This window comes from Passer domesticus, chromosome 1 (genome assembly GCF_036417665.1).
Source record: "Passer domesticus isolate bPasDom1 chromosome 1, bPasDom1.hap1, whole genome shotgun sequence".
NCBI lineage: Eukaryota > Metazoa > Chordata > Aves > Passeriformes > Passeridae > Passer > Passer domesticus.
In genome coordinates, this window is record NC_087474.1 from 46,499,842 (window position 1) to 46,525,755 (window position 25,914).

The 25,914-nt window shown below is 37.5% G+C and overlaps 1 protein-coding gene across 2 annotated transcripts; it reads left to right on the plus strand.

Annotated features, from left to right (window-relative positions):
• Nucleotides 1-205: 205 nt before the first annotated feature.
• ANLN (anillin, actin binding protein) lies at nucleotides 206-25,804 on the plus strand. Of its 2 annotated transcripts, XM_064418229.1 has the most exons (25): nucleotides 206-337; nucleotides 4,465-4,618; nucleotides 4,991-5,275; nucleotides 5,684-6,030; nucleotides 6,711-6,933; nucleotides 7,832-8,025; nucleotides 8,162-8,269; nucleotides 8,741-8,861; nucleotides 9,712-9,828; nucleotides 10,360-10,586; nucleotides 11,114-11,265; nucleotides 11,558-11,705; nucleotides 12,358-12,493; nucleotides 12,808-12,990; nucleotides 13,566-13,692; nucleotides 14,495-14,543; nucleotides 14,623-14,679; nucleotides 16,089-16,127; nucleotides 16,478-16,499; nucleotides 17,503-17,615; nucleotides 19,236-19,289; nucleotides 22,077-22,163; nucleotides 23,660-23,767; nucleotides 25,124-25,296; nucleotides 25,628-25,804. In XM_064418229.1, exons 1-25 carry the CDS (start codon nucleotides 320-322, stop codon nucleotides 25,749-25,751), a joined length of 3,366 nt encoding a protein of 1,121 aa, XP_064274299.1. In that variant the 5' UTR covers nucleotides 206-319; the 3' UTR covers nucleotides 25,752-25,804. The 2 variants fall into 2 exon arrangements, with proteins under 2 accessions (XP_064274299.1, XP_064274303.1); XM_064418233.1 differs by lacking the exon at nucleotides 19,236-19,289.
• Nucleotides 25,805-25,914: the final 110 nt, after the last annotated feature.

Below are 25,914 nucleotides of genomic sequence, written 5' to 3' on the forward strand. Positions count from 1 at the left end.
GGCGGGTCAGACGCAGAACCCGCGGGGCAGCTCCCGGACCCAGCCCTGACTCTCAGAGCGGCACCGCCGGCTCTCCCTCCCGGGCCGCCGCCGCCAGGGCCCTCAGCTCCCCGCGGCAGGCCCGCGCGCGGCCGCCTGCTGCCCGATTGGGCGGCGCTCCTGTCAATCAGCGCCCGCGTGCTGGCGCCGCCCCCTCTTCCCGTGGTGCCTGCGCGCGGCGGGCGCTGAAATTCAAATCCCGGCAGCGGTTGGGGCGGAGGTTCGCCGCTCGGGGCGGCCCTGGCGAGCGGATCTTGCGGGCACCGACACCGGCACAGCCATGGACCCCTTCACCGAGGTGAGGGCTCGGCCTCCCCCAGCCCGGCAGCCGGGGAGGTGGCGAGTTGTCAGTGTCGGGGGCGGCCGGGACACAGAGCAGGGAAGGGGCCGGTTGGGGGCCGCAGGGAAGGAGCTGCTCCTCTCGGGATGGGATAGTTGCTCCTGGCTGAGCCCGGTCCGCCGCCCTCGTGTCCGCTCGCGGGGGTTTGCGGGCTTGCAGCCACCCTCTTTCCGTGCAGAGGGGTGACCCTCGCTGCCCCGCCCCTGGATCCCGGCTCCTGCCGGTGCCTCCGCTCCTGGAGCCGCCCGGGCAGTGTCAGATCCTGCCGGGAGAGCGCAGAGCACGGGCGGTAGGCGCAAGGGTTTGCGGAGGAGAGAGAGGCCCTTTCCCGAGCCGGGAGATAAGATTTCCAGCGGGGACGGAAGGGACCCCGGCAGCAGACGGGAACGCTGTTGACACTCTGTGCCTGCCATACCTAAAGGTCGGATCATAAAGCTGTCCAAAGAGGAGACCATCTGATAAAAAATGCATCCGATTCGGCACGATTACCAGCTGCGATTGGTCACTTTCTTTAGCAGGCACAGTTCCTCTTTTTTTAAAAAAAAAAAAAAGGCTGTTAGTTGTTAGGGTGAATTGGCTATGTGCTTAAGTTTTACAGAAGCGAAATTGTAGTAAAATGAAGAATTGGCCACCTTGAATCTGTATGAAGGTTGAAGGTTTCTTAAAGATGCTATGCTCATTTCATATATTTCATGTCAGAGGTGTAGTTTTACAGCTGTCTTGTGACTGCTTTGAGAAATGTCATAGTAAAAAAGGGCCTTCAATCAAGCCTGTGTAAATAAAACCTGAAGTACTTGAAAAAAATTCTAATCAGATACACTGATGAAATGCTCTCTCCTCCCCTTGTAGACAGTCTGTTTATCAGACTGGCATTGTTTAGATAATTTGAGTGCCCAGAACAGGTGACTGCACAGATCTGATTTTAAAAGAAAGGGACATAAGGTGTTAATCTGAACAGATTTAGTAAATGTGTTCTGCCAAGGCAGTCCTACCCTATCCCCGTGCTAAGTGTAAACATCTAAAACTTCCTTCCTTAATTGGTAGTGAGTGACATGATCCAGCTTGTCTTAAATAAGCTTCAAGCCCGGACTACTAAATCAAATTTAAAATGGTTTTGCATGCTGGGAGATATTCCAACCTGTACACGCCCTTCTTGTACATAGCTGACTTTGAAATGCTTTGAAAATGACCAACTGTGAGGCCACTCCCCAGAGTAAACTTCGTTCAAGTGTTAGTCAGTATTGCAGAATGCATAAAAAGTCACCTTATCAAGAATATTTCTGCTGTGGAGGACATTCCATTGTTGTGTAAAGTTCTTACCAATATTAGAGTCCTAGTATTGAAGCTTAGTAACTTTACCCCAAGTTCTGTGGAAAGAAATTTTACCACGTACTTTTAAGTATTTATGTTCTGTGGTTTGTGTTGCTATTTTTTTTTCTTTTAATATAACCTTCCTTTAGTTAACTGTTTTCAAATACTCTTTGTCTACACATTACTGTACTCTGTTACTTGCAGGGACCTGGTGGGGCACTGTAAGTGTTGATTATGTAAAATGTAATAATTCGAGCCTTAATTGGACAAAGCATACTGTTAATTCAGTGTCTGCTGATCACTTTGCAGTGGCAAATTTTGTCCGTGTCTCATAGAATTTAAGCTCAAATAAATCTTGGTGTAAGATTCAATGGAATGCTTTCAAAACAGTTCTGAAATAATGTTTCTTTTGGTTAATCTTGTAAAAAAAAAAGCTGATAACCTTCTGAATCTCAACCAAATTATTAATACAGATTGCACTGAGGAGATAGTACCCACGGTACTTTCTCAGGATCACAGTGAACATACTATTTGTGACTCTCCATTCACAGCTGATTTTATAACTCAACTTTCTTGCACAAAATGGTTTATGTTAGTTACTGTGGGATGTGAGAAATAGTCTAGGTTATTTTGTACTTTGAAGTAGTTTTTACCATTCATAGAAGCAAGGACGGTTTCCTAGAATGGAGGATGAGCAAAGACAAATAAACAATGCTTATTTGGGGAAGATTTGCAAATGTGAGGTTTGAAGTTAACTGTTCCTTCAATTGCTCCCTTTCTCTATTCTGCTAGTAAAGCAGGGTAGTTGAACAAATTCTTGTTTAAGAACATAATCACATATGATTATATATGGGCCTAAGTATCTACTCTAATATGTACTTTAAAACATGCTTTTGAAACACCGAAGTTGCCCATTAACATTTGAAGTGGGAAGGTTTTTTCTGATTTTTAGCAAGTGCTTTTGTAACACAGTAATCCACTTCGACTTTGTAGTCCTCACATTGCTTGATGTAGTAAAATAAGTAATGGGTCTCACACACGTTGTGTCATTCTTGGGGCTGTTCTGTGCAGGGTCAAGGGCTGGACTTCCAGAGGGTCACTTCCAATTCAGTATATTCTATGGTTTTGAGCTTCTATGATACTCTGAAACTTTGTCATCAGAACAATTGGAGAATGTACTTTTAGAAAATACCCTGTTGATGAACTTGGAAAGTAAGCCTCAAGTTGTGGAGTGTGGCTTAGTCATCGTGTGTAACAGCACCGTTGGAATTACGGCAGTTGAATGGAAAATTTGAGATGCGAGAAGCCAATGGGAGCTGGAGCTGAACAACAGAGGCGTGCATTCTTGGGAAGTGACATCTCATATGTAACAACTGAAACTGTTTTGCTCAACTAACAAAACAGAAAGGAACGTGCCTCTCTTTGAATAGAGCTGTAGGAATACTGTTGTAAGACATATTCAAGTTTTGCAAGAAGAGCTGTTAAATTAAATTGCCTTTAGGATTTTTTTAATGTGGGTATTACATGCACTTTGCATTTTGGGAATAAGCAAAGTTGACTTGTGGACACAACTAGCATGGAACTTGCGTTGAAGGCATTCATGGCATTTTATGCATTTTGGTTTTGGGACTTTTTTTTCCAAATTCCTCCTCTTTGGTGGAAGTTAGCAAAGCTGAGATTTGTTTTCACAAAAAAACTGTTGAGATTGACATTCTATTTGTCCTGTGTTGCCCTACAATAGAACATTGTTTAAGACTTCAGCCTTAGACAGTTAAAAATGTGAAATGTGTATTTAATTGCTGTGCAACAGGACAGATAATGGCTGGCACAGTTCTCATGATAATTTATGTACCACCAAACAAGTGCAGTTTATATGCTTCCCTTTAAAGGCCATTAGTTCAATTGCACAATTTTTTGTCTCAACATTAAAACCTAGATGAAAAGAGTCATTAAGTGTCCTTTAGATGTGATCAAACTGACTGATAATGGCTTACAAATTATATATTTAAAACAAACAAACCATAACTTATTGTAAACCTGGGTACTGTAAGGAATCACTTTGTACTAGTGTGGAACATTTACTAAACCAGCTATTTTACATGGAATATAATCAGGGTACTCAAATTTCTAGTGGGTAGGAAGTGAGAAAGAATGTTATGTAGTTTAATTGGTACCTCTTTATATGTTTTTTTCTGTATAGTGCTATCTTAAATAAACAGGCTATTTACCATTATATAGCTAGGTATAATATCAGTTTATTCTTAAAATTTAATCTTGAAGCAAAGAAATTCACCTTTTGATTTAGAAGGTGTAATAACAATTTTTTAAATATTGACAGCCACACTTTTATTTATTCAACTTTTTTATGACCTCTTGACAATTGCTTCAATGTTGTTTATTTTGTTTGAGGGCTAGTGCCAGTCAGGTGACTTGACCAGATGCTTTAGCAATGTGTCAGAAAACCCTGCTAGCAAGACTTGACTGATCAAGACTGTCACATGATGATTCAGGATAAAAAAAAAATTACTTTCAAACATTTCTGATGACTTTGGGTTCTGCAGGAGCCCCTCTTCTTTAATTTTGCCATCACTCATGTCTCTTTAGCTTGATTTTCTTTCAGTGCCAGGCTAGTTGGAGACAATAGTTGATATAATGACTGAAATTTGGAACCTGCTGGCTATGTATGCTAAACAGAATTCCATCATCTTTTACTCTGAGCTGTTACCAGTTAACACACTGCAGTGTCTGGTAACACATTCTTATTCACCACTCAGAAACTCCTTGAAAGAACCCGTGCCAGGCGAGAGAACCTGCAGAGGAAAATGGCAGAGCGGCCGAAGATGGGGGCGAGACCCACGATGCAGACCAAGAGGACCAGGGAGCCTTTGGCAGAAACTGGTAACCAGGCACCTCTTCCTGGTGATGAAGGTATTTAGTGGCATGTTTAATAAAGATTATTTTGATACCAGTCTCATCTTTTTTTCCAAAGGGAAAGTGAAAACCCTGAGCATTTATCGTAAACTAAACAGTGATGGATGCAGTTACTTGGCCACTAGGCCTAGCTTGTGTTTAGCTGGACCTGAGAGCAGATGTGCCAAGTCATTAGTAAGCTGTTTAGAAATAATTGCATAATGCCAAAGAGAGTGCCTTGTGCCTGGTAGATTTGGGGAAGTGCATTTTTTGGGAAGTATATCAGGGTATGCAAAAATCATAGCTTTATTTGTACTACAATTATGTGTTTTTGGAAAATATTTTAGATTGTTTGAATACTAATTTGTTTGAATACTCTGACCTATCCAGCAAAACCAGATACAAAGCCATCGCCATCAAAAAGGCTCTGCCCTAATGATATAGAGGCTCAAGCTTCTAGTTCAGAGAATGTACAGCCGGTTCCTTCAAGTTCCACAAGCCATGACTCTGCTCAGATGACTTCAGAATCACACGAAACTGCTTCTAACAGAGCTTCATTGGTTCAGCCTCTTGAGAAAGTAAAACAAAACACCAAGTCAGAAACTCCTGCGGCCCTTTCAGTCAAAACACGTATGCAGAAGTTGGCAGAACAGCGGCGCTGCTGGGATAGTGAGGGTATGTTTCACTTGCTGAGCACCATTGGTGTCTCAGTGTTTGCATTGATGATTATGTTGGCTAGAAGACGGTAATGTTGTGTGTGGGAAGATTGATGTTTTTTAAAGAATTCTAAGACAATACTAGGGCAGGCCTAAAATATTGAAGCTGTTATCTACAGCTTAATTTTAAACTTATTTTTCTCTGCTCTTATGCCTTGCTCCTCACAACACTGACATAAATTAGTAAACTGCTTGATTAAAAATTTTTAATTTGCTTAGTCTCAGTGCCTCTGGGGCTAGCAGTTTGATTCTGTTTATGGCAGGAACATCTAATTGTTGATAAACTCAATATATAGTATAATGCAAAAAATACAACCATATCTCAATGTAATTTTTAGCAAAATAAATGTGTTTTCTTTTTTTCCAGATCCTTCTGAATGTGTTCCTCTGTCTCCTCTACAGTCAAAAGATCTGTCTGTTTCTCCACCTAAGCAGACATCCAATGCCCTGGCAAGCGAAACCCCTATTGGGAGAAGAGGCCGTTTAGCTAACCTTGCTGCTACAATTGGTTCCTGGGAAGATGACCTAAGTCATCCATCTGCAAAGCAAAACAATGCACAAGAACAGCCTGGCACTACTTGTTTATCCAAATTGTCCACTACAAGTGGAGCATCTGCTAGAATCAATAGTAGCAGTGTAAAGCAGGAAGCTGCATCCTGTTCTCAAAGGCTTGTTGAGGCTTCTATTAATAAACCAGCAAATTCAAAGACAGCGGTGAGTGTCTGATTTAGTTGCTGATTAAAAATTGATTTAAGTATTGTATTGGGGTGGACAAATGTTAGCATATAACTGTTTAATCTGAATTTAAGGATTTGGTGGGAGCTGTCTTAGTCTGTTTACAACTTTTGCTTTATTGCAATCCTACATGCAATAATAGCAGATCTGAAACAGCTTAAAATTCCTTTTATTGTGACTTAAAGATAAGAGTACTTATGTGTTTTATTGATGTCAATGTACTTGATTGCTGCTCTTGACCCTCAGAAGGGGGGCTTGTTACAGAGATACTGGGTTTCACTCTGTAGCTTCATGTAGTTGGTTGACTGAAATTGTGAATGTTATTGCTGTATGAAGACTCAATCAGAATGATGAAATAACTAGTACCAGACACTTACTGATCAATTTCTGCAATGACAATATCTGCCATGTGCATTCTGGTTTAGGGAAATATGGGATAATATTGAAAATAGTTGGCAAGAGCTTCTGGAATCAAATGCTGAAACAATTTGAAATACTGGATTAAAAAAAGTACTAAAATCCTAACATTTGGTCTTGGTTTTTTCTTTTCTTGAAGGAACAGTTGTATTAGGTATGCTATACAGAGTGCTTTCATTCTTTTTCCTCTTGAGAGAATAAGAAGCCTCATCTCTTATTCTTTTTCTTTTTCCCTTGTTAAGGACCCAAACAAATTTTTAACGCAATCTTCAGGAGTCACTGCTCCCTGTTCTAAAGAATCTGAAGTACAACAACGGCCAGCAGAGAATCCCTGCAGTCCTCGGAAAACTGAAGAGTCCACACAAACAGCAAAGTCAGCTTTGCCTCAACCAGTTCAGTCCAAAGCAGAGCCAGTCAAAGGAACACATGTGCAACTTGAACCTAAGGGTAAACCCACAACACCAGGTAGGCTGTTTGTTGGCTTTAATAAATATTCACTCAAATTAGGCCTATGTGTGCTGTGTTGAAAACAACATACCAGTTAAGAATTTAAGGTACCATACCAGATAATACCTATTTCTAGCTGTAACTTGAATAAAATGCTGATGAATTCTGTGATAATGATTTGAAGTTATACAGCTTCTGTTTTTTGCAGGGGATGTTTTCTTGGATATGGTTTTAGTAATTCTTAAGAGCAAAAGCAGCCTAACATGTTAATTGAGATTATTCAAAATTTATTTGAGATTGTTTGGTACTATATGTATCCATTTGATATAATGTTAAGAGCCTGCATATTTAGAAGAAATCAAAGCTTGTTGCCACATAGGTGCTCTAACTTTGCAGTGTCTTTATTTTCAGTGATACCATTGATGTCAAAACAAGTGAACATCCTCAGTTTTAAATTCAACAGCTTGTCGTGTCAGAAACCTGGACTAACAGCTGGAACTCTTAAAAATGATGGGTAGAAAAGCAAGTTTTAGATATGCTGTAAAAGATAACCTCAATCAAGCAGGGTGGATGCCAAACAACATATCCTCCCCATGTACTAGAATACTTATTTCTGTGAAAGATATAAGTGGGGCTGGTTGTAGAGGAAATTTGGAAAAGGCAAACCAGTTTAAATAACTGATGTATTACATATGAACTGTAGTAAGAGAGAGAGACATCTACTTTGATTTACTGTTTTGTTAACATCACTGTTACAATTTGCATTTCAGCTTCAGTTTGTATAAAGTATAATGGAGTAAGAGCTGTAAAGGAGACAGTTTAATTGCTTCACTGGGAACCTTCATCAGGATACAAAATTGCAGTGATTTCTTTAATTTTGAGAGTTTCTTTCAAGGCAAAACAATTATTCTTGTAGGGGGATCTGGAATTAAGCCCTTCCTGGAACGCTTTGGGGAGCGCTGTCAAGAGCGTAGTGCACGCAGCCCTGCTGCGAATACTCCAGGGTGCAGAACACCCACTGTTACCCCAAATACAAGGACAATCCAGGAGAGGCTTCTCAAACAAAATGAAAATTCCTCTACTGCCAGTTTAGCACTTCAGCTTAAACAGGTACGACTTGTTATGTTCATAGCTAGCTTATAAGCTTGGGGAAGGTTGTTACTGTTCTGCCCCTACCTGAGGAATCTGAAGTGTTGTGACATCTTAAGGCTGTCAGCTTTTCTCCCATTTCCCTTTGTTTGTTTAGGAACGTGAACGAGAACTTGCATGCCTTCGTGGCCGATTTGATAGGAGCAATCTGTGGAGTGCAGAGAAAAGTGACAGTTCAAAGAGGAAGATTCCAGAAGCTAAAATGGTAATGTATTACCTCATCAATCAAAATATGATACTTTGAATTGCTTTAACATATTTGGAATACAGAGTTAAACGTGGAAATGTATATAAGGGATAAAAACCTATGCTTTGGGAGTGCCTGGGCTGGCAAGACCACTTGTCTAGTGATTTGTATGATGATTAAGAAATTATTAGTTTATTTACCTCTTGTAGAATCAACTAAGACAAGTGATACTGCTTTGAGCCAACTGATTTATTTACTTTTTGATGATAAATGTGGGGGGTTTTATGTTCTATAACTGCAAAAGTGAAAGAGCTCCTCATACAAACATTTAATATTTACTACTTCAGTTAAATATCTTGAATAAATAAATAGGGTACTGGATAGGCAACCTATTTTTCCTAGCAGATGTTGAAATGTATTTTTTTCTGGTGGTTTTTTAGTCACTTTTAACATTACCTTCTGAATGCATTCTGTTTTTATTCTTGCCAGGAAAGCCAATCTCAAGCCAGTCCAAAACATCCTCCTAGTTCAGATGCCTCTGCTCTTGGATCATCGGAAGACACATCAGCAGGTGACAGGCCAGCAAAGTCTCCCAGCGTGGAGTCTTCAGGTGAGAACTGCCACAGTTTGCCTGTGACTAGTGCTGGACAGGAGCACTGCACTTGATATCCATGAGCAGAGAAAGAGGCCAGTAACACTGATGCGTGGAACTCGACCTCTCCTTTGATTACTGGTTATCCTATCTAAATCTTCTTGTATGATAGTAGTACTCTGCACTCCTATACCACCTGGAAGGACAGTGAAGCAAGACTGTCTTTTTGTTTTTCAATGGGTATACCTATGTTTCAAACTTTAATGGAGATTAAGTGCAGGGAAGTGAATGGGAATTGTCAGTTACATATTTAGTCTATCCTGTACCTGAGTAACCAAATTTCCACAAGAAGCTAATGGGAGGGAACTCTTCCCTTGTCAGTATCCCTTTGTGATACTAATTCTTATGGTAGGACACCTGAAAAGAATTGTGAGGTGCTCCTGGCAGCCTTTCTGGTGCTCACTGAGCAGAAGAAACTTCAGCTCTCTTTAAAAAAAAGTGTGAACTTAGTTAATGCTCTTGGTAGACTGTTCACTTGAAAGATCTGTCAAATGTCCTTCTAGAAAAATTTGGTTTGTGAGCAGGGGTTTGTGTAGTAGATTTTTTTGTCTTTTTAAAATTTTCACTTGCTCTTGGGTGTCTGCACTCTGCTATGGTTTCAGCACTGTTTCTTGTGCTGTTCAGTTTTCTGATTATAAGATAGAAGTCTAGATGTACAGGTTTTGGAGGGTATTCTAATGGGGTTTTTTTTGGTGTGTGGCTAACTGGAATGTTTAATCTAGTGGTCTTTTTGTTAGTAAGACTTCTAAAATTCAATGACCAAAATAAAGGCTAGACATAATACTTATTTTCTTTATAAACCCCTTAGATACTACTAAATGTGAAGAGACTGATAAACCCAGTCCTCTGAAGACTGCAGAGTCAAAGAGCCCTGTAAAAGTGATGTCTGTCTCAAAACTTGAACAGCTTGATGAAAAACTAAAAGGTTTGTATTGAGTAGACATATATTAATGACTTAGCTCTCTATGACCCCTTGTCTAGGACAGTGTTAATAGCCTTCAAGTCTGAACAATGAATTCAAATGAAAACATTTGCTGATCCCCATGTGTTTTGTAATGAGATTTATATAAAACAAATTAGGAAACTTCTATTATCGTACATAGTCCTTCTCTCTTGACATTCAAGTCTTCAAGGAATATTAAAAAGCTGATGTTAAAAGCTCATTGGAAAAGGACAGAAATGACTGCCCTACTATGTGACTTTCAGATGTATTTGAACTAAAAGGTTGAAATTTGTCTAAAATGTGCATCTTTTCATTCCCTTTCTGCATTGATTATGCAGTATATGTAAAAATAGTACATTAAAATAGCCATGGAAGTGTACCTTTAGATTCTATACGCCCTACTGCAAGAAGTGCTTTTTAACCAAGCTTGCTTGAAAAGCAAACCAAGTTTGCTTCTGTTTGTTTAATGAGAGCCTTGATGCTACTAATATATTTAAAAATGTCACCCTTCAGATGAAGTATACGAAGGCAAAACGCATGTGGATGATGAGATGAATGGCTCAAAAGTGATAAATGAGATTTTTGAAATTCTTCAAGAGGATGGTCCAGACATAGAAAAGCTGAAGAAAGAAATGAGTATGAGCCTGGAAGGTGAAAGTGATGAGGATGAGCAGGAAGAGTCACTGAACATTTCATCAATGTCTCTGTTAACCCCTCTAGTGGAATCTGTTGGTTCAGAGGTGAGAATTCGGGGAGGGTGGGGAAGAGCTTTTTAACACACAGAGATGTCCAATTGGCTTGTGAGCTGTGGTATTTTGTAGTATTAGGATATCTGGGCAAATAAAGGAGTTACAAAGGGTGTTTTGCTAAGGAAAGCATAATGAGGCAAAGTTATTTTTCTCTGAAAATAGTGTAGCATATTGGATGCTCTGCTAAACAAGTGGTCTGTGAAATCAAACCTGTTACTAGTACTGGACTTGCAGTGGTATACAAGCATTCAGTGGAGTGACTGCTGATGAAAAATCTGAAGAGAAGTAATTATGTAACTGCACTAATTTGGAAGCTAAAGGTGGCATCTCATTGAGTTCAGTAATTTGTTAGTATCCTTAAATAAATAAACTTGCTCTAGGTCCATATTTGTAAAAAATCATCTGTTAAATAGTATTAAACAAATTTACTGTTTATACGTAAAACATGTAAAGGAGAGAGAAAACAGATTATTATTATGTGAACAGATAGCTGTAATATGATGATTTCTTTTTCTCAGGCCTTTGGTTCTCCTTCTAAGTCAACCGGGGAAGGTAGCAGTATCAGTGATGTCAGTCTGAAGTCTGAGAAGTTCCAAAGGACCAGAGTTCCCAGGGCAGAATCTGGAGACAGTATTGGCTCTGTGTCGGAAGATCGCAATCTTCCTTACAGGTAATAAACACAGCCCTGACTCTGTAAGTGTTCAAGTTAAAACACTGGCTTTTTTAACTCTAATGATGCATACTACTCAAACTACAAATTAAGCTTTTTTTGCAATATCTGAGCCTTTATCAAAGACTGTGTAGTCTTTTATGTTGCTTAAACTTAAAATCAGCTGTTAGAATGCCTTCTTTAAAGCCATTTAGGCAAGGGAAAACATCAATGCATGATACATGCCTATGTTTGTATTAAAAAGAGCTTGGCACACCTGTGAATAATTTTGTGGGGTTTCCTTTTTTAAAAGTGTCGATGCGTACAGATCCCAAAGATTTAAGGAAACTGATCGTCCTTCAATAAAGCAAATAATTGTTCGCAAAGAAGATGTGGCTTCCAGACTAGAAATGAGAAGAAATGGCCCATCTGATCAAGTCAATATCAAAAAGAAGATGCAGGTACCTAATATGCTTCTTAAAATCCTTTTTCTAATCTACTGTTTCCAAGTTTAATTTCCCCTATGAATGTCCAGGACATTAACATACTGCTTAGAACTGCAAAATAAGGTTGTTAGCTTATTTCTATTTTGCATTAAAATCTAATGGTAGGGAATGATGATGCATAATTTGAACACCTAATGCTTCTCTTAAACGGATCATGTTATAGATTAAGTCTGGAGAGAACAAGCCATTTTTTTGAGAAGGAGACAGAGAATCTGTGTCTTAGCACTGCCTTTGAATTAGGCAGAATTTATAACTACCTACTTTCAGTAGGTAATATTCTGATCTTTACTAGTGCTTTCTTCATCTATATAGCTGAACTTCTGGTTAGTGCTGCTTCCCCTGGTGAAGGGAAGATTAGATGGGATATGGAACACACAATATTGGAGTCTTTCACACCCCACCATACCTCTGACATCAAAAAAAAGTTGTGCTGTTCTTTTGCCGAAGTAACAGTTAACTGCAAAGCTTTAGTAGTTTGCTATCTAAGGATCTGATTTTCTTTTGAAGCCTTGTCCCCCAAAAAGGCTTACCTAGAGACATTTCCTTGTTTGAATGCAACACTAGATCTCTCTTCTTGGTAATTATTTTTACTGCTGGTTTACTCTAGGAACTGAACAATGAGATCAACATGCAACAGACAGTGATTTATCAAGCCAGTCAAGCTCTGAACTGCTGTTTTGATGAGGAGCATGGGAAAGGGTCACAAGAAGAAGCAGAAGCAGAGAGACTTCTTCTCTTTGCAAGTAGGTTTTTATACTCAAGTTCAATTCTTTGTAATGAACATTGAGACAAAGTTCATAATTTCTTTCTCATTTATTGTGTTGCATTGTGGCCATTTATTAATAGTTCTTCACCTGGAAAAAAGAACAGGATAGTATCTGTTTTGTCTCAGCTCATTTTATAGGGAAGACAACATTTTTAGTATCTTTCTTGACCCTTATAGTCATATTACACTGTAAAATGATAAATATTTAAGTTGCATTTTACATACTTAAGGCAGAAAAAAATTGTTCAGTACTTTTTCTTCTGTAGAACTGTAATTAATTTCTTTGTGCAGCTGAGAAGAGAACTGCTTTACTGGAAGAATTGAATAAACTGAAGAGTGAGGGACCAAATAATAAAAGAAATAAAGCTGCTTCTACATCCGCTGAATTTGCTCCCTCCAGGGGATCTGTTTTCATTTCAGAAATGCGTCTACCTCTAAAAGCAGACTTTGTATGTGGTACAGCTCAAAAGCCAGGTAAAACTAGCAAACAAAAGCTTTATTTCTTTTCTCCTCCTTCTTCATTCTCCCAACATGTATTTCTGGTTCATTTTCCTTGGGGTTGTTTTTTTTTTTTTGTCTTCTGCTTTGATGTTCTCAGAAATCTAGGGGTAATGAAAATTTAGCTATTGCATTCAGTTCATCTGCTTCCGACTAACTTTTCAATGTTTCAGTGAAAGCTGATGTGTGGTTAAGCTGGCAGACCTAAGGAGTACAAAGAACTAAGATTATTTCTGTTCTGACTGAAAGTTCTTCCTCTCCTCTTTCACACACTGGTTAGTGTAGGTCTGGCCTGAGATGCCCCAGGCAGTAAAGCAGTTGCTGTGAATCCTGTGGAGACAATTTCACTAGTAGACACAGCATAAAGAAAATAAAATTGTTTTAAGATTAAGTTTACAAACAATGTCTCAAAATGTCAAGTTTCAAATGTAACTGAATGTTTTTAAGTAGGGTGAAACAGAGATGTGCTTAACAGAAATGCAGTACTTGGGGCTTTTTTTTAGATACTTGGAGTCCTCTGGCTAACCAAACCATCTGATGTGTTCTTACAGAAGCAGGAAATTACTACTATGTAATAATACTGAGATCTGGAGCAGAAAACATGGTTGCAACTCCACTAGCAAGTACTGCCAGTTCCCTAAATGGAGATGCTCTTACTTTTACTACGACGTTTACTATGTAAGTATAAAGAAACTCTTGAATCAGTTTTAACTCTGGTGGAGCATGCAAAAAAAGATTTGAAGTCTTAGTTATAAGAATGTAATATTCTGTAACAAAGTATGGAGAGATTTTTTGGTATAGCTATTTCCTTCTTCAAAAAATAGCTGGAAGGCACTTCTCTCAAAAGAGCAACCTAGACTTATTCAACCATCCATCAGCTACTTTATCTCTTGCATTTTCCGCCTTTTGTTCTTTCCTGAAACACCTGCAATGACAGATGGATTGCTGTGCCCGAGATGTGTTTTTCTCTTTTGCAGCAACTAACATTTTATATAGCTATTTGCTTTTGGTATCTGGGAAAATAGCGCTCTTACAACTATAACTTCAATTCTCACATGCCAGCTAAAAAGGCATTGTGAGTTCAAATGGCTGTTTGCTAGTAAGTCTTCAAAATAAATAAACAAACTGTTTTTGAAGTTCAGTTGTACTGGAATTTTCACTTAAAACTATTTACTCAAAAAACCCAGTCTGTGACAGGGGAGGATGCAGTCTGAGAAATGGTGGATGCACATTATCTGCCCCTTGTCCTCCCCTCCCATTTTCTGAGTTCTTGAAAGTATTTTTATATAGTAATACACTACAATCTTTTTGCTCCTTGGACAGTTATAAGGAGCAAAAGGAGGGAAGAAGTAAAGAGTAACTTAAAATCCAACAAAACCAACCAAAAGAAACAAAAAAACCATCCCCAAAACCCTGCCACAAATCAAAACAAAAGCCTGTTTGCTTCAGTTTAACTTGTTTTTTTCTTCTTCCCTTTTAGGCACGATGTGTCAAATGACTTTGAAATAAATATAGAAGTTTATAGTTGGGTATGTATCAGTTCCTGTGAAGAGGAGGTGTAAGGGAGAATGATGTGCTGTACTTTCTCAATACCTTCTTGTCTTACAGGTGCAGAGAAAAGAAGGTACAAGCACTGATAAAAGGAAAAAGACAAATAAATCTAAGGTAAAGGAAACCTGAAAATCAGTATGTAATATTTCAGCAGAAGGTGCACTAGGAAAACTGACTGATAGTCTTAGACAATCTGTTGCTTGCTTTTACTCCCTTCTTGGAACATCTGCCATGACAGATGGATTATGGAGACCTACAGCAATTAGTAGATTGGACCTGCAGCACTTGGTTGAGTCTGAAATATATTGGTGGGGAAGAAGTCTTACTAGTTCTGCAAAATACTATGTTTTGCAGACCTTTATTTATTAGATGTGGGGTCTCCAATAGTGATTTATTGCCCTTTTTCTCCACTTCAGTTAAACTATGCCAGTCAATATGCTCTTCCCTGGAGTTTGATTTGTCTTAAAGGTTTTATTGATCAACTAAAAACTCCTCTTTCTCCCCAGTATTAAGTATAAGCACTAGAAGCTTACTTTTTAAAGCACACGTTGTTTTGAAAAGGGCATGCATATCAAGTGTTTGTGCTTTTTTAAGGGTATGTGAAGATATGTAACTCTAAACAAGCCTTTCCTGGAGGTGGTTTAGGGTTTTTTTTTTGCAGTGTTTTTTTTTTTTATTTTGGGTTGATTTTGGGGGCATGTGTGTATTTTTCTTCTCTTCATTGTAATAGAGTACACAGTGAATTAATGGCTTCAGGAATGATTTCCTCCTTAACATGATATCTGTCACTTGGCAAAAACAAGAAACTTGAGTGTCTTTCAAAACAGTTGGAATGAGTACTTAAGTCCTGTGTCTGCAAGCAGAAATAGGAAATTTCTTTATTCTTAGATTTGACACAGTGAAAGCTTCCACCTATTCTCTAATAAAAATTGCAAGTACCAGGGTTTACTTCTCTCCTGTGCTGTAGTTTAAAGGAATTTTTACTTCTAACTGAAGGATTTCTTGCTATTATAGGTAAGTTGCTGATAGGAATTTATAGATTTGACAATGGCATCCTATATCTGCTTTTTGACAAGCTCTTAGTCTTGTCTTTCAACCTCAATTAGAGTACATAACTCCAGTTGGTGTTTAATATACAGTCTCACTTAATCTTTGAGATTTTAATTTGAAAATAATGATCTATAACAGTATATTGAACATATACTTTCTTGTGTTAACTCTTACCTTTAGTTAAGCAAATGTAAGTTTGAAATCCCCTTACATAGGTAAAAAGGCCTACTAAGATTGGTTTTCTGCTTTAACTTTTCTGCAGTAATTATTTCTTTGCTATGTAGCATTTCTTCCACTGAGATATAGTATGTCCAGTCAAAACCCAAGACTTACTCATGGTAATGAGTACCCATTCAAAATTTGAGAATAAGTCTTCAAAATTTGAGATAAGTAGTTTCACTGTCTAGTTTTCATGCAAATGTGCTGGACAAACTCAGTAGCAAATGCATTTATTTTCTTGTCTTATTTTGTAGGTTATTACTCCAAAGAGATTATTAACATCTATTACCTCGGTAAGTATGAATGTAATATTGTAACAAGACCTGACTATGACCCCTTACAAAGGGTATTTTCTCACAGATTAAGGCTGTGCCCATAGTAAGTTCTTTCTGTTCCTTACATAAGGCTCTATAAATTGTCCAGTTTTCTGCCAAATTTTTCAGCCATCAGCTCAAGAAACAGCTCTGTTACATATGTGATGCTGGAAATATGCATTTATCTAGACTTTTCTTTTCAATTTTATTCTATTTGATTGGGTTTTTAAAAGCACTTCAAATCTAATTTGTTTTTACCTTGGCTTTGTCTTCAGTGGAAACTCTCAGAAGTACTTCCTCACTAAGCTTTTTTTTCTCTCTCTTTCTAGAAAAGCAACCTTCTTACTCCAGGTAAGTAAAGTCTAAACATCTTATGCCAGGATGAATAATCTACACTTGCTGTCAAAATTACTGTATCAATAAATAATACTTTAACAGATGACAATTTGTGAGTAATAAACACTAAATTTTCCAGCCCAGAAACTGGCCCTGTGCTTATTCTGTTACCATTACATTCAACAGAAGATATCTTTACAAAATCAGAATTAAAATCTGGTATCAGATACCCACAGTTTACTTTTTTTTTTCCTGAAAGTATGAATTCAAACAATTTTAATGATTTTAAAAGTAGAGAACAAGAATCTGCTGTCAACAAAGGAATACAGAATAATTTGAAAATATGAACAGATCCTGAAATATTGCTTGTGTGTAGTGTTTTGTGTATGTATATTTATATATAAAAACATATATAAACCTGTTTATACATTCCTGACTCTTGACAGAGAAAAACAGCACCTCTAAGGGTTTTTCTAAGTCTATAAAAACATTATACACTTATCTGACTAAAGTATGCGATACTTGATCTAGCTTTTGCAGAAATTGCAGCAATAGGAGCTCATAAACTAATTCTGGAATGTGTATCATGCTGCTGCAAACTAGTAAGATTCCTGAGCTACAGTGTGTGTTTCTCATGATGTAAGTGCAAAGGAAAGGTGTACAAATTCTGGAAGAAGTTAAGAGATAGAAAAGTCGCATTCCTACTGCAGGGCATGTGTGCTTTGTAGTGTGCCCCAGCACACTCTCCATCCCCCTGAGACGTAAAATGCTTTGTTTTCTCATTTGTGGATGTTTTCAAACCTTGTTTCTGAAATAAAAGGTCTGCTGAGGAAGAATGGTGTGTGTCAAGATTCTCTCTGAATGTGCTGCTGGGCTGGGCTGCACTGCCAAGAGCGCTTCTCCTTGAGTTCTGAGCAGGGCATGCATGCAGTAGTGCAAATAAAAATACTTTTTTTTAAGCCTTGCAGCATCCCGATTGTGTGTTTTGGTGTGACTTCACTTTAACTTTTCTCCACAGCCATGGCCAGTCCAGGTGGCCCAAATGCCATACGCAGTACGAATTTCATCCTTGTTGGGTCCCACAAGTTATCGCTGTCTTCTGTGGGAAATACCAAATTTGCACTGGACAAGGTAATGGAAATTATTGGTTGCTAATCCAAAGGTAATGGTATGCTACAAAAAAATAAAGAGTCTGGGTTTACTTTTCAGGTGGAAGTACCATCCTATATATGAAACACATAAAATGATTTATAGATAGGTTATTTATATAGACATTAAAATTTTTGCATAGTTTTTACTTGCATATAATTTAATATTAATTAAATGTAGTTTTGAGATAAACAGGGAAACTTTCATTACTATGCCAGGTGCTCTTTCATTTCTGTAGCTCAGTAGCAAAGATAATGAAGGAATTTGATTACTGATTTGTTTTCACTGACAAAAAATTGATGTATGCAGCTGGCATTTTTATATGTGGTCTTCATATTGTTGCTCCTAGTCTTGCAGTTATCACTAAAGAAGGCATTAAGTGTGTTTTAACGATAATGAAGTGTTTGAATTTTTCTGCACTTAATTGACCTAAAAAATGCCATTTGAATATATTTAAGATCTTGAGTTTTTCCTTTCATATCCCAAGAAGCAATTATCTTAAGTTTTTTGGAGAGCTGTTACTGAGTTTTATGCCATTAGTTCCTTGTCTACACAGAATGTTTATTGGCTTTTGCTATGAGAAGTTTAAAAAATACCTTCTTGCATTCATTGTAATCTCTAACCTTGTAATATCTAATATCTAAAACTTATTTTAATCGGTGTTTATGCCAGCAGCTATCCTAAGCTAGTTTGAATTAATTCAAATGTTACTACAGTTTATGGTAGAACTAAATCACAGCTTGAGCTACCCAAACAACAGCATAAGAATAATCTTTTTTTTTTGGCTAATCAAGTCTTATGGTGATAATAATATTGTTGCAATTACAGCTTCTGATGAGAGATGAGAAAATAAGAACTAGTTGTCTTTGTGTATAAGCCTTAAAACAAAGTATCTCAATAATCCCACCCTGCATTTTAGAAGTTTTACTTTTTGTAGATAGAAGCAGATTCCTTTACTGAAACAGCTGGCAGAACAATGGTTAAATTGCACTGTTGTTACTGACTTGTGCATTTCAGAAGTAGCTGCTCTGGTTCTTCAGCATAAATGTTCCTCTTAACCAGAACTATTTGTAGAAATCTTTGTGTGTAGCTTCCTTATTGGAAACCCCTTGTTCTTGGAGATAATGGAATCAGCTTTTGCATTATATTCAGCAGTCTAGGTTTGGACTTCACTGGTTTACATTGTATGACAGGACACTAGACTGGACTAGTGAAATACAGCCAAAGCACAATGTTCAAAGAGAATTCTGGGGAAACTATAATTTGGTTAATTTTTTGCAGATGCAGTCTTACAGTTATGTGGCAAAAAGGGGAATTCTTATTCATTATTTGTTTGGGTTTTTTTATTAAATTACTACCTCAGTAAAATTTCAGTTTTGACTTGGCCTATGGCTGTACCAAACAGCTGCTTGCTTCACGTATTTCTAATATGGAACAAACTGATGCCACAGTGTTTTTTTGAGTGTCATTCCTCTCTTTTACCCATGTACTGTTAAAATGCAGGGTACAAAGGACCAAAATATATTAATGTATATCTGTCCTTTTTTCTTCTAGACCATAACTTTACACTAATTGCATTGAGCATGTTTCTTTTTTCCCTAGATAAATTTTGAAGGGGAGGAAAAAGAACTGTTGGGCTATTTGTTCCAGGACAAGGTTGCTATGATCCTTTAGTTTCTAACTTAAAATAGGAAAATGCTTTCTAGTGCATGTTGCTTATTTCTGTCTGGCTTTTTGCAGCTTTTTTTTTATTCTTCTGAGAAAATGCTTACAAAGATTTACTAACTAAACACAAGATATTAGAAGCCTTTAAGACTTGCAGAATTCTACCCCTTGTCTTTCACAATAATAAGCATGCTGCTGGAACTCAGTTATTTAGGTTGCCTAGGGTTTTTCCTTAACTAGCATGTTTCTCTTGTTTTCCTGGATCATTAGAGGAGGGTGTTTCTTGCTTCAGAACAAATGGATGTATTTCTTAAAGAGTTCTAGTCAGGAAATTTGAGCCAGCTTCTTGATGAAGTACACAGAATATAGAATCAGCTGCTGTGCTGATCAGAGAACCAGAGAAAAATGTCTTTCAGCCTAAATGTTGGTTTAATTCATTGCTGCTTAAGAAAATGAAAATCTCTCAGAACCTAAATAATCTTTCTTCTTATTATAACCTTGTGATTATCAAGACATTTGGTTTTTTAAGCAAAAAGTTTTGAAAATACTAAACACGACAAATAAATGAGGTCCTTATTTGTACACAAATGTGCACTTAAAATATTTTGCTTGATGTATATATTTTGGCTTTAGAAATTATGTGAATTGATATCCTTAACAGAAATAATTTGTCTTTAACCTATGAAAATTGTTTTATCTAGTTAACAGTTTACTTGAGTCCTGCAGAAGAAAGTGTTTTAGATGAATTTTCATATTTTCTCTCAAAATTAGGCAAGTGATACTTTTAGTGCCTATCCTCTCCTATTTTTAATCAAAAGTCTCCTAAGAAACCAGTTTTTCAAATGCTTGAGTTCTTTTGAGACCCTTTACAGATAATCTTCTGTGACAGTAAGCTGTGTCCCTATGGCAAATACTTGAGTGACCACATCAGAATGCAAGATAGCATAGTCATGGGCTTTAGTTTTCTTTTAATCTAGCTGGATATTTTTCAAACTGCTTTCTTTCCATCACCTTTAATTCTATGAAAGAGATATATTGTAACTAGAACTCAATATTTTCTCATTACGTCTACAAGAGTGTTTCGAGACCCGCTTTAGCAATTAGTAATGGGGTTGTAGGCTCTACAAAACTGTGTTTGGCTTGTTATACAACCTCTTTGCTTTGCCTGTCACAGAGTTCTTCACTGGTAAACTTCATAAAATGGGTTCTTCTGGCATAAAGCTTAAAGGAGATGCAAAACCCATGAACCTGAAGTGGGAAATGGCCAAATATTCTTGAGGCCCTCATTCAGAAATGGGTTTACTGGGCTTTATTAGGGTTATATGCCATTATTCCTTGGTGTAGCATGTAGGGTTATAGTTGTCTTTGCTGATAAATTGCATTAGTTCAGGATTTTTTATCATTGTTACATGGAAGTGTTTTACTATTTTTTGCTTCTCAAGTGGTCATGGAGACTCCTCCCTAATGCTTAGATTTTTTCTGTGCTATACTATTCTTGTTGAGTACAGGAACAAGCCATTAATGCTGTGTTAGTTGAGTAGATCTGACATATGAAGATTTGATCACCTGCTTGTGCATGTGTGTCTTATGTCTGGGAGGAAGCTGCAGGATGTCTGCAATTCCAAGGTTATCAATTTGTAACCACAACACCTATTTTGGTGTTCTGCAGGACTCACGGAGGCCCACAGATGAGCGCTTTTTACTACTGAGGGTTACTCCTGTTCATCTTAACTAACAGCAAAATTTAGTTCCATTTGAATGGTTGCATAGTTCTGAAAGCTACTTCGTTACTGTGTAAATATGCCTGTGCCTATTCCCTGGCAAACAGTTCTTTACTGGTATTTGAGTAGCAGTATTGACTTTCCTGGTTTTTCTAGTAATAGAAAAGATGTATGTTTCTGATTTTTTGTCAATTTCTTTTCAAGATTCTTAGCAGTGTTGTTTATTCAGATTAGCAATAAAATACAGTATGTAAAATGCCATGCAGGTCATCATTTGCTTGAATTAGCAGTTTGCCTCAATTTCCTTGTGAGGGAGGAGAAAAGAAGGGATGTGATTTCATAGGAGTAGTCAAGGTAATGAGGCATTATTTGTAGAGGGATTGGGGAAAGCTCAAAGGCCGCCCTTTGCATGCTCTTCCTCAAAACTCTTGACTATCAAATGACTGTTTACCTGACCTCTGGGACAGTAATGAAGCTACTATTTTTTTTCCAGTGACAAAAATAGGACTAGGAACCTTTTCTGTTAGAAATTACTTAACATTACTTAACTTTAATGCCTTGAGTGTTAGTTGAGAACTGTTTTCATTACTTTGCCCCTTTCTAGGCTTTCTTTTATATAAATTTTTTTCTGAGCAGGCACTACTACATCACTATCTGCCAAAAATGCTTGTGGTATCCAAGTACCTTTCCTGTTTAAACTCACTTTGGTATTTTCCAAACAAATTGGTGTCAAACTGAGGCAGAAGCTTGAAAGGTGTGGACTGGTGCATTCTGTTGTTTCTAACCATGCTGAGGAGCCTGTTTTCATAGCTAGAGTGCATGTTTTTATATATATATCCTGATGAGCAAACTAATAAATAATTATTGGAAAGCTTCTAAATGAACTTGAAGCCAAAAGTGATTATTACTGTTTTGCTTGAGTCTGACTGACTGCTTCTTTCTGGCTGAAGGTCCTAAGAACAAGACAGTGCTAACATCTTGGTGCAGGTGGCTTGCTTGAACTGGTAAGACTTAGATGAGAGGTGTCAAAATTAAATTCTTGTTTTACATTTTGCAGGTTCCCTTTTTGTCTCCTTTGGAAGGTCACATATATCTGAAGTTGAAATGCCAAGTGGACTCTTTGGTGGAGGAGAAAGGGTTCTTGGTAAGGTGTTTACTGTATTCACTTCAAACTCCTGCCTTGGAAATTACAGGTCCTATTAAATATAGTAATTTTTTAATGTCACACCTGTGTTTGAAGCTTAAAACTAGCTTGATTTTTTTTTTTTAATCTCTGAACAGACCACAAATGGTTTTTAATTTCTCTTCTAAACATATCTAAGTTACACAAACTCTTAAAAGGTGGTTTTATCTCTCTTCTAAACACCTGATTGATTATTTGTTATTTTGAACTTCAGTTAACCTTCTCTTGCTAAAATCTGTGATGTTAGATGAGATTTTAATTTCAGTGGCAGAAACTTTACAGGACTCTTTTCGTGTGTGTGTCTAAAAACCAAAAGATTGGGTCTTTTTCTATTGTGATCACAGCTTTTCTAAGTGACAAAGAAACAACAGTATTTTTTTTGGAGAAAAATCTTGTGGCATTCTCTCTAAAACTGGACCTAGAAAATACAGCTGATACTTGGACTTAGGAGCTGGAACTGTTGAAATGTCCACAAGATGGCAGTAAATGTGCTATGAAAATGAAACATTAACATTTACTGTTATTTTGGTGTTTCCAGAAATCACGATTTCTTTAGACTCTTTTCGAACACTGCTTTCTGTCTCCTTTCCCTTTACTTAATTGAAGTCGAACAGATTTCATTAGATGCAAACATTTCACATGCTTATGGTATTTGCTGTCCCATGTTTCTGTGTACTAATTTGAGGAAGTCCATATTTGCTTCTACGATACAATATGTAAAACCTGAAGAACTATGTACATGCATGCCGGGTTTGGAAACTCCCTGCACCATTAAAAATTATAATCTGAATTGTGAAGAGTGAGAATCACAATGCATACTTTAATTGGGAAAAAAGTTCTGTTATAAGTTCAAGAGGTATCAGGAATAGAAGTCTGATACTAAACTCTCCATTCCAATTCTAAGGAAATGGGACTTGAAATTGATGAAATCCAGCATCCAATAAAAGAACTGCCAACACAAACATTTAAAAATCAATTTCTAATTTCCTTTGAACTGACTAAACTTTCTTGAGTGTGGCCTCTTGAATAGCTGCATGTTCTTTAATCCTGTTTTGTAAGTAAAAAATTACTCAAATATCTAATAATAATAAATTTTTTCAATACATTTTGTGAAGGATTTATACTCTATTTACTATAAATAACTGTTCTTTACCTTAAAATAATGGCAATGCTTATCACCATCAACATGAAAATCTTGTAATTTTAAACAGCAGTGATAGGTGCCTTTTAGCAAAAGGCTGCAAACCTGAGAATGATAGTATGAGTTAATTTTCTATGCCATCTGGAAAATAAATACACTGTCTGAGTAGAACCCTCTCTCAGTATAATTTTTTTTTCCTTCTCTTTCATTTAGTCCTATGAAGGATTGAACTTACAGAAACATTCTGGTAGAAAAATAGTCAAAACAGACCAAGCTCAAAGTACAAAGTTGCCCCATTTATTTTTTTGTTTTTAAGACTATGTTTGAAGATGTCAGTGGATTTGGAGCGTGGCATAGGCGCTGGTGTGTGCTGTCTGGAAATTGTATCTCCTATTGGACATACCCAGATGATGAGAAACGAAAGGTAATGCTGTTTTGTAAAGCTTAAGTTCTGTAGTACCCTACACAAATAGTTGTTCCTTTTTAAGGACAGTAATGTTTAGCTTTAGACTGGTAACGCATGGGATTCAAGTTCCTAAAGCTTCCTTGGGGAATGGAGGGGACTTGTCTTCATAAAGCTGACCTAAATCATGGCAAACTTAGAAATTGACTTCCCTGTCTAGTAGGAAAGGGGGAGAAGAGATGGAAGATCTATATTTAATTTCCCCTTTAGTCTTCAAGGCCTTCCATTGTGCTCATCAAATCACTAATTATTTAATTGAAATTAATTGGATTTTTACAGCTTAATAAGCAGACTGTATCTAGTTACCTTAAGTTTTAGACAAAATGATGACTAACACTCAATATGGTAAAAAATTAGAGTGGGCAATCCTTGTATATTGCAGAAGCATGGCTCTAGTTGTGTGGACTATCTCATTTGAAGTCTTGTCGTCTTGCAGCTCCACACAGTAGCTGGAACTCATGCTTTTTAAATGGTTCTCACAGAAAACTAAGTTCTTGTTGGGCTAATGAGACAAATCAGAGACAAATCTGTCACTGAGGTGAACCTTCTTGTCTCCTAAGTGTGTTCCTGCAGTGTACTAAATTGTTTCCAGGTTCTTTTAAAGACTTCTTTCAAGAGCGTTTTTCTGATTCACTGAAGTTATTTACCATTAAACACTTTCTTGTTTAGTGGCAGAGCATTTTCTTTCCCAAATTCCGTGGCAAACTCTTGTCCTTTTGGGACTTCTATGCCAATCCAGATGCCTGAGTTTAGTTTCTTCCCTGCTGACAGAGGAACACCATATGCTGATAGTTGACATTGCCAAAATATATCAATGTACTTTCTTTCCTTGCCAGGAGAGAGGGAAAAATCTCTGCCTACTGTAAGACAAGATAGTAAAAAAAAAAAAAAAGTTAAGCAAGAAGAAGGTTCCTAGTTTGCTTTTGTCTGCAAGAGGGAAGCTTTGGTTTGTTTTGCAGATTCTCTTCTGGAAAATCTTCTAGACTTGCTTCATTATTTTTCAGAGAGAGAGTCAGCTGTGTTTTGGTGATCTGGTCTACAAAAAAATTAAACTTACTAAATGCATCCCCTCGCCCCTACTATTGTACAGAGATAGATGTCACCTAGAAATATCAGTATTAGGCCATGATTACTTTAAATCATGGGATGTTTTTTAAAATAAATTTCTTACAGCTGCACATATATCCCTTTTTGTATGGAGTAACTCACTGAGAGAAGGTGTGTTCACTTAACATCATCAAAGTTGTCAAAGCATATGTTGTTCAGAATTACTCTTGATTGCAGTGCTCTTGACTGGTGAACTGATTTCACTTTCAGCATCCTTTGGGCCGGATAAACTTGGCTAACTGCACTAATCATCAGATTGAACCTGCCAACAGGGAGTTCTGTGCCCGTCCCAACACTTTTGAACTAATAACTGTCCGACCTCAGAGAGAAGATGACCGAGAGACTCTTGTCAGCCAATGCAGAGACACACTCTGTGTTACAAAGTGAGTGCATGAAATCATGGAGGTTGTGGGAGGGTATTTTACCTCATGTGATAGTTCTAGTAATGTAGGAGCTTTACAACTTTGTCATAATGATGCAAAGGTCACTTAAATGCTGAGGTTTTGGGTGGCATTTGAACTATTTTGTTCTCTTTTAGTCCTAACTGCTTTCTAGAAGTTGAAATGCCAGGTGGCTTGGTAGCAGGATGGTGGAATGTTTGGCTTAATTTTTAACCCTACTATTTCTTTTGGGCTTCTGTGGTTATCAGCTTGACATTTGTCATAATAAATAATTGGATGTGGAGAATAATCCATAGGGTTCCTTGCCTTCTAGGAACTGGCTGTCTGCTGATACTAAAGAAGAGCGTAACCTTTGGATGCAAAAGCTCAACCAAGTCCTCGTTGACCTTCGCATGTGGCAGCCTGATGCCTGCTACAAACCTGCTGGAAAGCTTTAAACCTGGGAAAGGAACTACACAAGAAAAGAATTTAAATGAAATTGTGGAAAGTCCTCTGAGTCACTTATGCTTTAAGTTTGAGAGAGTATTTAACATTATACAGGACTATGTTATGCAGTATTTTTATTTCACTTAAAAATTTTTAAAACCTTCTTACTTCCTA

What these genes read in the sequence shown, in the direction of transcription:
- ANLN (XM_064418229.1), top strand. An exon ending in AAGCAACCTTCTTACTCCAG is followed by an intron (nt 16,500 to 17,502) that starts GTAAGTAAAGTC and finishes TTTTCTCCACAG; the next exon opens with CCATGGCCAGTCCAGGTGGC. An exon ending in GACACACTCTGTGTTACAAA is followed by an intron (nt 25,297 to 25,627) that starts GTGAGTGCATGA and finishes CTTGCCTTCTAG; the next exon opens with GAACTGGCTGTCTGCTGATA.